General features: G+C 38.4%; 1 protein-coding gene across 1 annotated transcript in view; it reads left to right on the top strand.

Annotated features, from left to right (window-relative positions):
• The window catches only part of LOC143039041 (neurobeachin-like), a 668,097-nt gene that overhangs the window by 604,515 nt on the left and 45,713 nt on the right, over nucleotides 1-17,869 (top strand). Inside the window, exons 24-29 of the mRNA XM_076208892.1 lie at nucleotides 52-1,981; nucleotides 2,192-2,390; nucleotides 2,951-3,104; nucleotides 6,775-6,954; nucleotides 14,264-14,413; nucleotides 16,826-16,876. Coding sequence (XP_076065007.1) covers nucleotides 52-1,981; nucleotides 2,192-2,390; nucleotides 2,951-3,104; nucleotides 6,775-6,954; nucleotides 14,264-14,413; nucleotides 16,826-16,876 — 2,664 coding nt within the window. The remainder of the gene's footprint in view (nucleotides 1-51; nucleotides 1,982-2,191; nucleotides 2,391-2,950; nucleotides 3,105-6,774; nucleotides 6,955-14,263; nucleotides 14,414-16,825; nucleotides 16,877-17,869) is intronic.

Raw genomic sequence — 17,869 nt, 5'->3', positions numbered from 1 at the left:
ACACAATTGATATAGTACTCATCAGGATGTATTTTTTCCTTCTTGGTGTAGATTGAGGGTCTTCCAGAAGAATCAACAGCTCATGCAATCACCAACACTAACAAAGAATTAGCAAGATTGCCAACCTCCACTAAGTGTTCAAATTCAGTGACTAAAAGCTTGCCGTTACCAAAGGAAGAATCAAAGAATGAGGAAGATCAAATGGGTAGTGTCCAAACTCAGGAAACTAAAACTGAAGATAAGGGGAGATTTGAAAACAAAAGTGATGTATTCCCCTTGGAAGAGTCTAAAATGTGCATAGAAGAGTCAAAGGTGTGTGTGGAAGAATCTAAATCATGTGCGGAAGTGAAAACAGATGAACTTGAATCTGAAAGAACTCCAGAATTAGCCTCGTCAGTTGAGGTGGATTCTAAAAACATAGAAGGTGAAGTTATAGGGAGTAGGTTAGAGCAGCCAGACGTGAAAATAGCAGACATTAGTGTTGAGAATGGAGATGTGTCTCCAGAATATAGGGATGAGGGAAGGGAGAGTGAACTGTGTAGTAGTATAGAAGTACAAATTTTAGATAACAAGGAAATAGATAACAAAACTATAGAAGAAATTACAGTTACGAGTGAGAAAGAGGCAAAGATTATCAAAGAGGAAGGTGTAAAGATTGAAGATGTAGCCAAGGAAGAGGAAAATAAGATACCTGCAATCAAAGATGAAGCTGTGAAACAAGGAACTTTATTGAAAGAAAATGAAGAAGAGGAAAAGAAAGATGAAGATAAAGCGGAGACATCTGATGAGGACGTTAAAGAAAACTCAGATATCTCCAAACCTGTTGAAGAAAATTCCAATGCCATTATTAGTGCCATTAACATAAACACATTTGAACCTGATGAATGTAAAAGGGAAGTTGAGGAGGAAGTAAGCGAGCAGGAAGTAGTGGTTGAGGCAGAAGTTGGGAAGGAGGTGATGAAAGGGGAAAGTGAAATTGATAAATGTGTCAGTTTGATAGAGGAAGTAAAACCCCTGGTACAGCAGGAGGCTATTGCAACCATCTCAGGGATTTTAGACGAGAAGGAGAGGGAAGCAAGAGAGGAGAAAAATGAACCGGTGAATACAGAGGTGGAAGAAGAGGAGGTAGTGGAGGAGGAAGAAGAGGAGGTGGTAGAGGAGGAGGGGGAGGAAGGGAAGATGGACACTACTGATGCAGTAAAAGAGAAAGAAAGTTTGGTTTCGGAAGAAGTGTCTATAGCAGACGAGAAGGGTAGCTGTAGTAATTATGTACAGAATGTGGAAAATAGTCATTCACAAGCCCATTCATCATCTCCTAACTTGAGTGCTGGAGAGCCTCAGCCTGTAGAAGTACATGACAAGGTACAAAAAGAGGAGTGCATCAGTGAAAGCATTCCCTCTGCAACAGATCCCGACTGTAGTGGGGATCAAGCTCAATGTAGTAGTGAAATGGAGGAGAATGTTGAGGACATTAGTTGCAAAGAGGTTCCTGTGAATGTAGCAAATGATGTGAAAGAGGAGCCAGAAAATGATGTTGCGACATCGTTACCATTGTTAGACTCCCAGCAAAACGACTCTTCTAAGCCTGAAAACAAAGAGTGCCCCAGTTCCAATATTTCAGTCGAAGAGTCTGATGATACAAAGAATGTAGATACAGTGGTGGTAGAATCTTTAAGTAGTAGAATCAGTGAAGAAAACACTGAAAAGGAAATCAAAATCCCTGATGAGAAAAGCAGCCAAACTCTAATATTAGAGAAACCAGATGAAATTGTTAAAGTAGAAGAGCCAGAGAGACTGAGTGATGTTGTTTGTGTGATTGAGGATACTAAGAAGGCTGCTCCTCAGACAATAGTTGAGGAAACAGAAATTGGAGAAGACTTGAGAGAAAGAGACATTGAGGATCAGACGGACATATGCCCTAACAGGCGTGGTGTATCGTTGGCACGACCAAAAAGTGCTGAGACAGAGAAGGACAGACATAGTGAGTTTTTCTATATGAATATATAGATTCATGTTATGTATAGATAATCGAGCTCTACATAGTGAGTTTTTCCATATGAATATATAGATTCATGTATAGATAATCGAGCTCTGTCTTCTTCAGATGTGAATTAATGTCTCAATTACAAATGCCATAATATATTTTACATGTTGAAGATGTGGTATTTCATCATTTTTATGTGATTTCTAGGTGATTCTGAAAGAAAGTCGGCGTCAGTATCTAGAAGTTCATCTATAGGATCATCACAGTCACATTCTCGACAAATTTTCAACTCCGGTCCTACACGACCTCCATTTAGAATACCTGAGTTTCGTTGGTCTTACATCCATCAGCGACTTCTTTCTGATGTTCTCTTCTCCCTTGAAACAGATATGCAAGTTTGGCGAAGGTAATATTTTTTTGGTGACACTTTTACTAAAGTATGTTTTAAGGTAATATTTTTTGTGACACTTTTACTAAAGTATGTTTTAAGGTAATATTTTTTGTGACACTTTTACTAAAGTATGTTTTAAGGTAATATTTTTTGTGACACTTTTTAAGGTAATATTTTTTGGTGACACTTTTTAAGGTAATTTTTTTTGTGACACTTTTACTAAAGTATGTTTTAAGGTAATATTTTTTGTGACACTTTTACTAAAGTATGTTTTAAGGTAATATTTTTTGTGACACTTTTACTAAAGTATGTTAGGTAATATTTTTTGGTGACACTTTTACTAAAGTATGTTTTAAGGTAATATTATTTTGTGACACTTTTACTAAAGTATGTTTTATACTTTCTAGCCTTATATTTTGTGAAGTACATAGCTTTGATTGTATATTTCATGAGGATGTTAATGAAATATATCACAATTAAGGTGTTGAATTAACTTTAATATCAGGAGGCTAAATGCCTTTTGTAATTATACTTCTCTAATTTAATTTAACTTGAAAATTAATCTTAATTTTCAGCCATTCTACAAAAAGTGTACTAGACTTTGTAAACAATAGTGAAAATGCCATATTTGTTGTCAACACTGTGCACCTCATCTCGCAACTAGCAGACAACCTCATCATCGCATGTGGTGGACTGTTGCCTCTTCTTGCGTCAGCCACGTCTCCCAATGTAAGAATTTGATGCAAGTTAGTCTTTCATTAGTGAAGTGAAATATTTAGGAAGTAAGCCTGTCATCATCATCATTCCTTGTGTATCTCATCACTGTTCATTTGCTTACATTTACTTGTAAACAGTGTGGGATTAAATTTTTTTAACAATTCCTCTCACTGTGTCAGTAACATGCAGATATCACATAGGCTATATTATAGACTCTGTAAGCCAATTTTTAATAACAGGTTTGTGTGCTCATGAAATTCCAAGAACAGGTTCATACAAACTGGTAAGAACTGGCTGAATCCCACTACTGCTTGTAACTGCTTTCTGTCATACACCTTTCCAGACTCTCAATAATTGCCTCAGTCTCTCCTCACAATCAACCACAAATGCAATGTCATTTACAAATAAGAACTATTTCACTTCCATATGCCTTTCATTGTCATCCACCAATTCCAAATCTCTGATAACTCTTACATGAACTTTCTTTACAACCTTATCTATACAAAAACGGGTCACAACGAGCATAGCTCCCGTCCTGTAAAATACAACTAGGTAAATACATTTCACTGTTTAGTTTGTTCCAGACAGAGTGATCAATGTCTGGAACAAACTAAACAGTGAAACAATGAATGCCAGAACTGTACACGAGTTCAAGAATAAACTGGATGTGGAGAGATACGAAAATGGGTCACAATGAGCATAGCTCCCATCCTGTAAAATACAACTAGGTAATTACATGCTGAACAACCCTGATAACCCCATGTTCACCTCAGACCATTTATTCTTTCCATTCCTGACTCAAACTTGTCCTTGTACTTTATTAAGATTATTAATCACATGTCACACTGTTCCATATATTTGTAACATGCTTCACAAAGTTTCCTTATCACCCCAGTCATATACCTACTCCAATTCCATGAAAATCCCAGAAAAACATCCTTACCTATTGCCATATTTTTCACATGTACCTATTTATCACAAAACCTATCAATGTAGCCTCTTTTAAACCCACAGAATTCTTCCCCAATCATTTCTAACACTTGATACCCACATGACATTCAGCTAAAATATCAAGGACCTGACAGTAAAAATCAGCAAGAAAACCAGCCCATTGAGAACCATCTCTAACACAGATTTTAGGAAACAAAAAATAAACTCTAATCATCCATAAACAGTTTATAAGAACCACCCAAGCGTATGCTTCCACAACATGGTTCCCAACAATCAGCTAATAGAATGTAAATGATTTAAAAACACTGCAGTATGGAGCACATAGAGTAATGACAAACTGAACTGAAACCATCCCTATAGGACACTTACATTCAAAAACCAAAATCTTTCCAATAGAACATCACATGAAAATGACAGGAGCACAATTCTATGCTAGAACCTAAAACAACACACATACTTCACACTACATCTCACGAGCACCACCAACAGAATGCAACAAAAAACTAACACCAGCAGCATACTACTCAAGCATCTACCACAACCTACCATCGAGACCACACAAAACATCCAGTTTGCTTTTGAATTCGTGTATAGTTCTGGCATTAACCCCTTCACTCCGGGCCAAAATCTCGTGGGCAGCATTAGCTGCCAGATGTGCCATGTTGCGTCATAATACTCACATTATAAAAAATAAAGTCACCGCTGTATTGCTCGTTCTCTCTTTCACCCGTGAATTTTGATACTCATAGAAAATATGATGAAGCCAGTTTACAGAGTATGGGGGTCACGCAGGTACAACTACAATAAATATAATCAAGATGCTGACATCGGCATCCTCGCGTACCCACTTGCTCCTCATGACGCCTACGTAGGCATCATCGTATCAAAGGGGTTAACTGTTTCACTGTTCAATTTGTTCCAGATGTCAATCACTCTGTGTGACATCTGGAACAAATTGAACAGTGAAACAGTTAATGCCAGAACTATACACGAATTCAAAAGCAAACTGGATGTGGAGAGATACAAAAACGGGTCAAAATGAGCACAGCTCTAGTCCCGTAAAATACAACTAGGTAAATACACAGAAACATATGTAGGCCCAGATAACTAAACAATCTCCATGAAAGACCATCAAACTTAGTATTTCAGCAACAACCTCCAGGTACAAGTCCTGTTGAAAAAAAAAAAAAAAAAAAAAAAAACTGCACCAGACAGGAATCACACTAACATGCCTGTGCCCAGGACACAATCCTTTAGTAAGACAGTACCAACATAGAATAAGCCTGGCCATGGATTCAAACTGCCCCAGACACAACCACCAGACAAGAACATAATATCTCTCTATGTGACTGTTATTCCCTACTGGTGGCTGTTTCTGGTTTCCTTAAGGCTGCGATTCTTCTAGAAGAGAGATGAGGGGCAACAGATTGATTGATTGATCTTCCCCAATCACACCCTGTTCCCTTCCTAATCCCCTCAATTAATACATGCCCATAAACCTTACCATATACACTCTACAGGCTTCCTCAAAAAATTCTGAATTATTAATCACTTGTCTCCCTTTGCTGACATCGGCATCCTCGCGTACCCACTTGCTTCTCATAACGCCTACGTAGGCATCATCGTATCAAAGGGGTTAACTGTTTCACTGTTCAATTTGTTCCAGATGTCAATCACTCTGTGTGACATCTGGAACAAATTGAACAGTGAAACAGTTAATGCCAGAACTATACACGAATTCAAAAGCAAACTGGATGTGGAGAGATACAAAAACGGGTCAAAATGAGCACAGCTCTAGTCCCGTAAAATACAACTAGGTAAATACACAGAAACATATGTAGGCCCAGATAACTAAACAATCTCCATGAAAGACCATCAAACTTAGTATTTCAGCAACAACCTCCAGGTACAAGTCCTATTGAAAAAAAAAAAAAAAAAAAAAAAACTGCACCAGACAGGAATCACACTAACATGCCTGTGCCCAGGACACAATCCTTTAGTAAGACAGTACCAACATAGAATAAGCCTGGCCATGGATTCAAACTGCCCCAGACACAACCACCAGACAAGAACATAATATCTCTCTATGTGACTGTTATTCCCTACTGGTGGCTGTTTCTGGTTTCCTTAAGGCTGCGATTCTTCTAGAAGAGAGATGAGGGGCAACAGATTGATTGATTGATCTTCCCCAATCACACCCTGTTCCCTTCCTAATCCCCTCAATTAATACATGCCCATAAACCTTACCATATACACTCTACAGGCTTCCTCAAAAAATTCTGAATTATTAATCACTTGTCTCCCTTTTCCTTGTATAGTAGAATTATACATACACTTCACCAATACACTGGAATACTTCTTCCCTTTAGACACATACTGAATAATCTGCAAGCCAGTGTACTGGTTCTGCTCCACCCATTGTCAAACATTCCACTTGACATCCATCCATTCAGTAGTAACAAGAGACATTTTTAAGCCAGTATATAATTTTTTGAGACCTTATGACAATTTAAGGAAGGTAATTAAAGATGTAAGTATTGGTCTCAGTTGTAGTACTGACTAGTTTGCACTAATGCTTCTGTAAATGAGACCTGTAAAGAAACCATAGAATGAAACTAGTCAGGAATAAAACTTGGACCCAGTCTTGCCTTCTTCACTCATCTTCTCCAGTTAATTTTCTATTTTGATTTGATGTGTTAACATGTGACTGATGACACCAAAATATTTTCAGAATGAGTTGGATGTTCTTGAGCCAACTCAAGGAATGGGAGTGGAAGTAGCAGTTTCTTTCTTGCACCGTCTGGTCAACATGGCAGATGTCCTGGTTTTTGCTTCATCACTCAATTTTTCTGAGCTGGAAGCAGAAAAGAATATGTCAAGTGGGGGAATTTTAAGACAATGCCTAAGACTTGTAAGTTGATATTTATTGTTTAAGAAAATAGAATGTAGTAGTATTTGTTAAAGTCTTAATTGTAAGGTTCTGCAGAGATTCAGGTAAGAGGTAATGTTGGGAAATTATTTGGCTGTGCATTTAGACTATAATTATTACACACTATGAGTTGAAAATGAAAATAATGTAGCAATATGCTCTGAGCTAATAAAGTCAATTGTTTTTCATTGAAGGCCTTTATTCCTATGATTATTTTAGACATCATTAATAGATCTTGCCTGCTTTAACCCCATGCAGAATTTACCTCTAATCCTTTCACTGTGATAGGGATTTCCTTAGCACAATAAACCATCCAGGTTCTACATATATACATATCAGTAACATGTACAGACATTGCAAGGGGGAGGTGCTTTGGGCAGGAAATTGGGCACTTCACTCTTTTGTATTATTCGTATTTGGCAACTATCCGGTAGGGTGCAACACCATTTTCCACATAATAATTTCTGAATGGTAAGAAAATGGGAAAAGCCTGTGAGAAATAATTTTTCATTCATTTTTATATATTTTTGTGAAGGGCACTTTTGGGGCACAGGGCAAAGGGGCAGGTGCTTGGGCACCCCCAGCACCCCCCCTCTGCACGGACCTGATACACATACAGGTACCAAAGGCTTTTTTTTACCCTTATAAGGGAGATAGCCAAAAAAAGGCATAAAAACCACTCCCACCCATTCCATCCCTAACATACTCCACTCCCCTCCACCCTCTTCCCTCCCTCTTATCTTGGCACCTCCTGGATGACAGGTCATCCATGCATCTCGCCCACTGCCCTGGGTCAGAAGCCGTGTTGCAAGACACAGCACATCAACAGCAAGGCTGCTTTATTAAACTGGTGACCCCCCCCTCTCCATCTCCTCATGCAGAAAAGGAGAAGACATTTGCCTTCAACTTTTTCCTATTGCAGACCTTCCCAAACTCTATCACTAACTCCCTTTAACCCTCTTCTGACCCTACCATAAGTGCAGTGTTATCTGTAAATAACAAGTACTCTTTTGTGAAGTATCGAGAGAACTGCACCAAAAAACACCTCAGTTTGACACCTGCATGCAGAAACCAAAATCCTCCTAATAAAACACCACATGAAAATGATGGGAACACAATTGTGTACCAGAGGCCTAAACACCACACACTACATCATGCAAACACTACCAACATTTATGCATTTAAAAGTGTATTTTGTTTGTTATTTACATTATTATGTTGTTTTTTTATTAATTTATTATTATTATGATTTTTTTTTTTCGTATCCGACCTAGATGTAGACCAAAAGGTCTCCTGTCGGTATGCTCCGCCTTTATAATCCTTTGTAAAAAGGAGAAAAATGACACCAGGAGCATACTTCTTATCTGACCTTCTCATTTCGGACATCTATCACTTTCTACTTTCTCAACTGACTTTCACAAATTTTCTTTTTCTTTCACCCTTTTAGTCAGTAGTCCCCATGCCTCCCATCATCCAATTTATTCAAGTCCTAGACTGTTAGTTTCACTTAATATTGGTATTTTGCACTGTCAACCTTCTACTCACTTCATTAAATTTTCTGTTGAGGGGGAATGAAATGTTTTAGAGATTTTCTTTTCTTTCTTGAATACTGGTTACACGACGTGCTTCTCAGAAGTACACTCTATGAATCCCATGAGAACATGCATATTAGGTCCTAGGTAAGTGCTGGTGTGACGTCATGATTTCTTTAGTCCAATGATCTTTATATTTAAGATCCTCCCCAAAAGGTGTGATCTTACAATCATGAACCAATTGAATTTCTTCCTCCTCCACCCTTTCTCCAATCAGATTCATTGTTACAAGTTTATATTGCAATATTGTTTACTTAAGCAATCTCAAATTTCTGCATAACTTAGTTTACATATTGTATACATCAGCAATGAAATCAGGTCTCTAGCGACCATTTATAAATATTAGGTGGAGTGAGTTTGTGTAATCCTTTGCCTACGAACTGTGCTGCTTACAAACACTCTATCCATAAAAATGTAACCCTCACCTTCTAACCCTCTTTCTATCCACTTGTCTACCTATTTCTACCAGCCTCTTACCATACTACCTCATTTAAAACAATCTACTTTTACCATACAAAACATCCATTCAAAAACATATAAACACTCGGGTCACTAAGCAAGCCCTTGAAAACAGACCACCAAACTCAATACTCCAACAACAACCACCAGACATAAACCCCTTAGTGAAAAAATCCCATTCCAGATAAGAACCACACTGGTTAGCTTGCTTTCTGGACACCATCCAGCTTGAAAACAGTACCAACACAGAATAGGCCTGTCCACAGATTCAAACTCACCCTGATGCATGCAACCACAACATTATTATAGTTTTTATTTATTCATTTATTTGTTTATCATTATTAGGATTTTTTTTTTTTTTTTCATATCTGACCTAGATATTGACCAAAAGGTCTCCTGTCGCCATGCTCCACCTTTGTAATCCTTTGTTGACACAGAACGCCTCATACAATGTCCCACACTAACAATCCTTAGACAAAACAATATAGTTTCCTTGAGTGACTTTTGGACCCACCAGAAGACTAATGTTGGTGACCTGAAGGCCTCAAGTCTTCTGCAAGGGAGACCAGGGGACAAAGGATTGATTCATTGATCTCTTGCCAAAGGCCTGTGGCCTTCAAGTTAATGGCAACAGCCTTGACAGAATGTTAGTGTTAGTAATTATGTAACAGTTACTACTGGAACAAAATGCAGAATGTACCGTGTGTGGATTGATATGGAGTGGAGGCTAATATATTGCATTTAGAAAGAAAAATGTTAATAATGATAATGAATACAGTATTAATGGAGTACACAGTACACTGCACATTTTTGGTTGTTAGTTACAGTATGTCATTGAGAAATTGTGCATGCACATTGTCCATATGATGACTGTTGAGTATAGGTAAGCAACTGGTAGAGGAGTACTTTCGCTGGAAGAGTGAAGTCCTAGCCAGTTAGTGAGAACCCACTTGTGTCCTGCTCATCAAATAACAGCCCAGTGTAAATAAGGTACTAGATTGAATATATTGACTCAGGTTCATAGGATCACAGTGGATGTGTGTGTGTGGTAAGTAAATGTAAGTAAACAACACGGAAGACCCCTGACCTTCAGTTAAACCACATACGACTCCTGGCTGCAAAGTAATAAAAGAATCCCACCTTCACAAGGAGGTGTGGCCCCAAGGGCCCAGTACTTGGTCTCCTGATCAGGCCCAGAAACTCGATCTGTTGTTGCAACACGCCGCCACTGCTGTAGTGTCCCCTTATTGCACATAGCTTAATTGTAAATAAAATTTGTAATCTTGTTAAAATCATTATTGTACATCAATTATAATCAAATCATATATTGTAAATATTGTACCACATTTCTCCAACAATTTCTCTGCCTTTATTACTGTTTTTTGCCTAAAGAGGTTAGTACCTTGGTGCCTGCCCTTCCATATTAAGAGACATAGGAACCAAACCAGAATACTAATGTCTTGCCCATGATATACTAAACCAACAAGTTTTCTACATATGTATAAAATACAACACATGCCATTCATGATTCAACCTCACATGTATTACACATTCCAACACAAAGAATTGAGCTGTAATTATCACACAATAACACATACCCAAAAACACACCAACATAAAAACGTACCCTAAATGTACTGCAAATGAACATAAATAAAATCATAAGCAAATACAAAGAGTTGCTTCAGTTCTTGCATAAACACTACATACAGATAGCTCTATTTCAAGAAACAAAACTAACAAAATATTTGAAGTTCCCACATTTACTGATTGCAAAGACAAAGTTGGTCCCAACATTTGCAAACCTAACATACGAACAAAGACTGGCCGAACTGGAATTACCAACCCTGGAACAAAGAAGAGAACAAGGGGACCTAATAACCAACTACAGAATTATGGAAGGAAAAGAATGCCTTGATAGAGAGGATTTATTAAAATGGGACAGAGGAAAAACAAGAAACTCAAAAAGGATAACTACAGAAGAGACCTAAAAAAGAACAGCTTCCCACATAGAGTGATAGATGTATGGAACAAATTGGATGAAGGAATAATGTGTGCAAAAACCATACAAGAATTTAACCCCTTCCATACGGTGCCGCACACGTAGGCGTCATGAGGAGCAAGTGGATTCGCGACGCTGCCATATCGGCGTCTTGATTATATTTATTGTAGTCGCCCCTGTGTTTTTACATTCTCCCAAATGCGCCCTTAATCCCATTCTCTGTGGTTTTCAAAATTCGCGGGTGAAAGAGAGAACGATCGATATAAGCGGCGACTATATTTTATGATGCGAATATTATTTCGTTACGTCGTACGGCTGGCATTGGCTGCTGCCCGCGAGATTTAAGTCCCGTATTGAAGTGGTTAAGAACAACTTGATCTTGCAAGTTACAAAATTGGGTCACCATGACCATAGCTTCCCTTCCCGTATAATACAACTAGGTAAATACTTAATGAATTGATAAATAACCATTACCTTAAGTTTCAGTAAGTACAAAAACTGCAGCCACACAGTGGCTGGAAGTAGTCTTCATGTCTCCCACTTCAGATCTCTGTGGGAAGAAACTTAGGACTGTTTTCTGTGTTGTATTGGTGTGGAACTATATCTGTCACTAACTGAAAGTGGCAGAAGAGAAGTTGTTGGTTTTTAGCTCTCCTTATAGGAAAAGGTGTAAGAAATATAGATCTTAGGCCCAGTGGAGGTGAGACTACCACAATCAGGTATTCATTATTGGTCCTACAGTAGTGGAAGACAACACACAACACAGCATACCCTTTCCAACAAAACAAAAGAAACCAAGCAAACCCTAACAGACATACATCCTTACCTTTTCCTATAACTTTCTCACATGTCTGTCTTACCACAAAAATCTGATCTACACAACCCCTACCTGTCCTAAAACCACACTGTTCCTCACCAATTACTCCCTCTGTTCTTCTCCTAATCCTCTCAATCAAGACCCTCCCATAAGCCTTCCCAACTACTCTCAACAAGCTGATCCCTCTGAAACTACTACACTCACACTTGTCCCCCTTTCCCTTGTAAAGTGGAACTATACAGGCACTCCTCCAGTCCTTTGGCATTCTACCCTCTCTTAAACAAACATTAAATAACCTCACCAGTCAGTCCACCACAACTGTACCTCCTTTCTTCAGACATTCTGCATGGCATCCATCCAACCCAGGTGCCTTACCCGCTCTCATCGTCTTGACAGCTGCTTTCACTTCATCTTTCCCTATTTCTCTTTCATTTTCCTCACTCATCATGGTCATTTTCTTAGCACTTCTCACTGCAACTACCTTTCCCTCCCTATCCTCCTTCACATTTAGCAACTCCCTAAAATTACTTACAACATTACAAATATTTACATAACACTGTCCTTCATCCCCCCTCATCCCTAGCTCCAGCTTCACCCCCCATTCATCCTCAACTCTAACTACTCAACTCACAAAGTACTTAGTGGTAGGTGATCTAAATACATATCACCCATTTTGGCTTAACACACAAATAGTAGACCAAAAAGGACACAAAATACTAGAATAATGCCCTAAATTAAACATACTAAGCCCCAGCAACCACCCCACTAGACAATCTTGTCAATCAACAATGTTCCCTTGACACTCTCCATAGAAACATGAACATAGGAAACCATAAAAAACATGCATCCTCCCTCAGACTGCTTCCCAATGAAGGTCACCATAGAACCAGAAGGATAGAATGTAACCGGTGTACAAAAGAACATGGATGAACTTGAAAAAGTAATAGACAGAGGATGTAGAGAAAAATCTAGACCTTCAAAATTGACCAATTCCCAGTGAATATTCAAAAAGCAAAGAGGGTACAAAAAAAAGAAAAAAAGAAAAAGAAAAAAAGAAAAGAAATGATAATAATAATAGAAAGAAAATACAACCGGAGTGAGTCACACTAAAAAAAAAGATATGTAAATTATAAAGAAAACAAGATAAATAGAAAATAACTACAACAATTATCATAACCTTTGTGGATGAAGGGCCACTAAAAATAAAAGATGTAAATTATAAAGCAAACAAGATAAATAGAAAATAACTACAACAATTATCATAACCTTTGTGGATTAAGGGCCACTAAAAATAAGAGATGTAAATTATAAAGCAAACAAGATAAATAGAAAATAACTACAACAATTATCATAACCTGTGTGGATGAAGGGCCATCCATTGACCCCTTTCTGGGTCAAAAGGAATACAGCATGGCACAACAACTCCACAGCAGAGCCCAACAGCGCTGAATGTCCTACCAGCTCCGGCACTTGGCCTCCAAGCAAAAAATTCCATAAATCAATCAGAGTTATATTAACACCACCACAACCCCCTCCTTCATTTATGAGTAATTAAAGAAGACAAGGATAAATCCCTTTGGACTGCATCAACTTATCCATTTGTAACCATTCTCCAGCTATGTATACCTCTTGGCTTCTCATTTCCCTGTTTAACAGACATTTCCTAGACAGCAACACAAAGTTTGTTTCCTGTTCAGTACACTGGGAGCTGTGGATTTCCTTCAAAAGAGGCCTGGGTCAATGGACTAGTTAATTGATTGTTTTGTTTGAGAAAGCTTTACTGTTGTGGTTGTGTATTAGTGTGAAAAGTCCTTTGTTGTGTACTGTCTTCCCTTAACTGTAGTGTATTCAGTAAATTAATCAGTCAATCAACTTGTTGGACCAAGTGTCTTATGCAGGAGACCCAGAGCTCTCAGTTAACTGGCAACAACCACCAGAGAGCCCCATAGGTCATTCAAGGAAGAAAGATTGTGTTTTGTCAAGGGCTAATGTGAGGTATGTTACATGTATGTTGTATTTGTGTAGGAATTGAAACAGCTCTGTGTACTTGTTTACAATATCATTGATGTTTATTTGTAGGATATTTAAAGTGTATTTTTGTGCTGGAATATTTTTTGAGTTAGTGTTGATATGTGCAGGGTGCAGCTTGTAACCTTTGTGTACTGGATTGTATTGTCGAGTGGTGTGCATTTGAGGTTGACCCATGTGTTATACTTGATAGGTGTGTGTAAATAATTCATAGGTTTTATGCATGTAGGACATGCGTGTGGGCCTGTGTTGATTTCTTTTTGTAGCACAAGGAATTGTGTAAGGACAAATAAAAGAAGTTCACACACACTAGAATCATCATATTAATTTTTTTCATTTGTATTACATTTTTTCTTTTTTTTGAAATTAGATAAGATGGAACTGAACTTTCCAGGTATGCACTGTGGCCGTCCGCAATTGTTTGGAATGTAGGGAACGTACTCGCCTTCAGGAGGTGAATGGCACAGGAGGAAATGGAATCAAACCCATTGGCAAGGCAAGACATATTCACTCTCTCATCAGAGGGGCTCAGGCTTCCCCAAAGGTGACTCTTAGTTCCTGTCTCTCAGATAAGAAATAAGGTCCCTTTTTACGCCATTTTTTCAATGATTCATCAAAAGATTTTTGCTTTATTTTTATTTATTTATTTATTTATTTATTTTTTGTGCATGCAGTATTTTCTTTTTGAATGAGTGCAAATGTATAAAAAACATGATAATGATTAAAACTTTTGTGGATATTTTTTTTATCTTATAGATGAAATATCGTAGATCAAATTTGTAAATGATAAGGAAAGACATTTGAATTTATGTTTTCAGAGCTTTTTTGTAGTTTGACAGTAGTGATGAGTATAGATTTTGAATTTTGCTTTGAAAGACTTGAATTACAGTCCATTGGATTGGAAGCCTGAAGTGATGTTGGTATGTCTAATTCTGACATTTCAAGCAGTTGTGTGTATCAGGTGCTTAAAATATTTTGGTAACATTTCCTCTAGTCATAGACCTAGTTGTGGGGGATTACTGTACTGGAAGATAATTACAGAAAAGATCTGAAAAAAACAGCTTCCCACACAGAGTGATAGATACTTGAAACAAATTAAATAAAGAAACAGTGTGTACAAACACTATTCAAGATTTTAAGAAAAAACTTGATGCTGAGAGATACAAAGACGGGTCACCACGAGCATAGCTCCCTTCCCATATAATATAATTAGGTAAATACATCATCTTAGTACTTGGCATACCCAATAAGAATATACACTGTATGAGACTGAGCAGTCAAGCAACCAAATTTGAGCTAGATTGTGATGATTCAACAACTGGCCAAGGCATGTGGACCCTAATAATTGTTATAAGAGGGAACAAGGACTTATTGCATCCTGTCTCATTACTTGAAAGGCTAACTCCATATTGGGCTATAAACTGTATGATGACATGCAGTCAATACTTTAGGGATTGTTTTTGGGGTGTCCCCACAGACCAGAGTTACACATAATTTGTGTATATGAAAGTAAATTTAAATTCATAGTGCTGTTCCTTTGTGCTGGCCCATTGAAGCTGTTCTTTACCATTTTTGTAACTATATCATTCTTCTCTTATCCCCTTCTGGTTGGGGAGAGAAGAATACTGCCACTGTGTTTCCATGTATTTACCTAGCTGTATGTGTGTCTAAGAATGTGAATAAATGGGACAGACTGAAGTGACAAGGGAACCCTCACTCTGTATTTTCCTATGCCTTTTTCTTTTTGGCTACCCCCATTTAAGGGGGAAAAAGCCTTTTGTATATGTATGTATGTATGTAAAAAGTCAAGGCATGAGGGGGTCTTGGAGGACTCCAAACAGAACTCAACTAATTAGGTCATTAAATGTGTGTGGTTGTGGCACAGATGAAAGCAAAAGAGAAGAGATTGGTAGTATGTTTAAGGAAGATGGATGTGTTAGCATGTGTAATGAAATTGAAAGGGGAAGATGAATTTGAACTCGGTAGTGATTTAGAGGGGGCCTGGATTGGTGAGAAGGCAAGGGAGAGAAGCGGCACTGTTGTTAAGTGATGACATAGGTAAATGCATAGTGGACAGAAGTGTCATTGAGTATAATGCAGGTGAAGATGAGATTGGGTTAGGAAAAGTCTGCATTTGTGAATGTATATGGCCCTGGTAGTAAGAAAAGTGAGGAGGAGAAGGAAACATTTTGGATTGATATGAGTATATAGAGAATTTTGAGAGGAAAGTAAATGTAGTGGTGATCTTAATGCTAGAGTAAAAGATGGGCCAATAGGTGAATTTAGAGGGAGGACACACTTAAGGAAGAAATATTTTGTTGTCTGGTTGAGGCCAGGGTGGGGCAATGTAAGATGAGGTGTTTTGTGTCTTTTGTGTGATGATTGTTTCTGGGGAGGTTTGTTTCTGTTGCCAGGCATATTCTCTGTTTTGTTTTAGTATTGGATGGTGGCCTGACACCATCCAAAATTGAAATCGTGCCAACACAGAGTGGGCCTGTCTGCAGATTCAGGCTGCCCTGGATACAGCTGTCATGTGGAAGACACAGAGCACCTCATTCTGTGATGCCCCACACCAACTATTCCAAGACAACAGTACAACATGTCTTCCCTGAGTGACTTCTGGTCCCACCTGGGAGCTGTTGCCAGTTGCCTGATATAGTCATGCTATTGCATTGCTCACCTCATTTGTGAGGGATTTTTCGTTGGGGCTAATATCTGGAGGGGTTTGAAGAAGTAGGTAGTTTGGTTGTTGGGCCTGAAGTAGGTGTTTTGTGATCCAAAATGCCAATCCTTGCTTGACAGCCCTGATGATGGCCTTCCTGATTTCAGCTTGGTAACTCCTGTAGGTTGCATAGTAGGGACAACAATTGGCGTTGGATTTGTGCAAGTTGGGTGTAGGCTTTGACTTTACCTTGCTAGGAGGAAAGGGTTCTTTTTAATATGTTTTTATATGCAGGGGTGCAGTGCTGCCGGAGCTCGGCGGAACACCGCTCCGGCATCTCTGCAAGTGGGTGGCTCTTTTTTTCTTCATTTGCTTGATAATCATATTTATTCTATGCTAATTAGTGAATGGAAACATGAAATACTTAATCATCATATGACATACTGTGGGCCCACCATATATAGAAACATGATAGGAAAGACAGGATTTTGTCAGGCCCTCCAGAGCTTTGGTGCCTATAAACTGGCACTGCACCCCATATATACTTAGCAGTTCATATGTATAAACATACTTGTTTGTATATGTTTTATTTAGAAATTGTGCAAATATAATTACACAAAGATTCAACGTATTTGGATGAATGTGTTTATGTATATATGTACGAGGGTTGTCTGGAAAGTATCCAGCCATTTGCGATTTCAAGAAATGCTATTAACCTAGGACAGTGACTCCCTACTCTCCATCAGAGTAGTCTCCTTTGGACTTCAGACACTTCCAGTGACCCCTCCATGTTTCAAAACATTTTGCGAAGTCCTCTTTTGGGATCTTCATCAGCTGGCTCATTGCATTCTTCTTAATCTCAGCTGTGGACTGAAATTTCCTCACTTTTAAGTGCAATTTTAGCTTTGGGAAATCTGGAAGTCTCAGGGAGCTAGATCTAGGCTGTAGGGGGAATGAGTAAGCTGGGGTGGTGGAATGTTTTGCCAAAAATTCCTGTATGACATGTGAAAAATGGGTAGCTGCATTATCATGATGAAGGATCCAGTCTCCACTAGCCCACAGCAGTGACATTTTCTTGTCATTGCATCCCTCAGATGGCAAAAAACTTTAACATTATTGTTTGGCCTTGAGGAGCATACTTGTGATGAACAACACCCTGATAATCAAAAAGCACCATCAGCATGATCTTGACATTGCTTTGTCTTTGCCATGGCTTCTTCAGATGTGGAGATGGAGGTGACTTCCATTGCCTTGACTGAGCTTTTGTTTCTGGGTCATGGCCATAGACCCATGACTCATCTCTGGTTAATACTTATTTCAGGAAATTTGGGTCCTTTG

The sequence above is a fragment of the Oratosquilla oratoria genome, chromosome 25 (genome assembly GCF_046742065.1).
Source record: "Oratosquilla oratoria isolate Oo_2021 chromosome 25, ASM4674206v1, whole genome shotgun sequence".
Taxonomy (NCBI): Eukaryota; Metazoa; Arthropoda; class Malacostraca; order Stomatopoda; family Squillidae; genus Oratosquilla; species Oratosquilla oratoria.
This window is presented reverse-complemented; position numbering and strand designations above follow the sequence as displayed.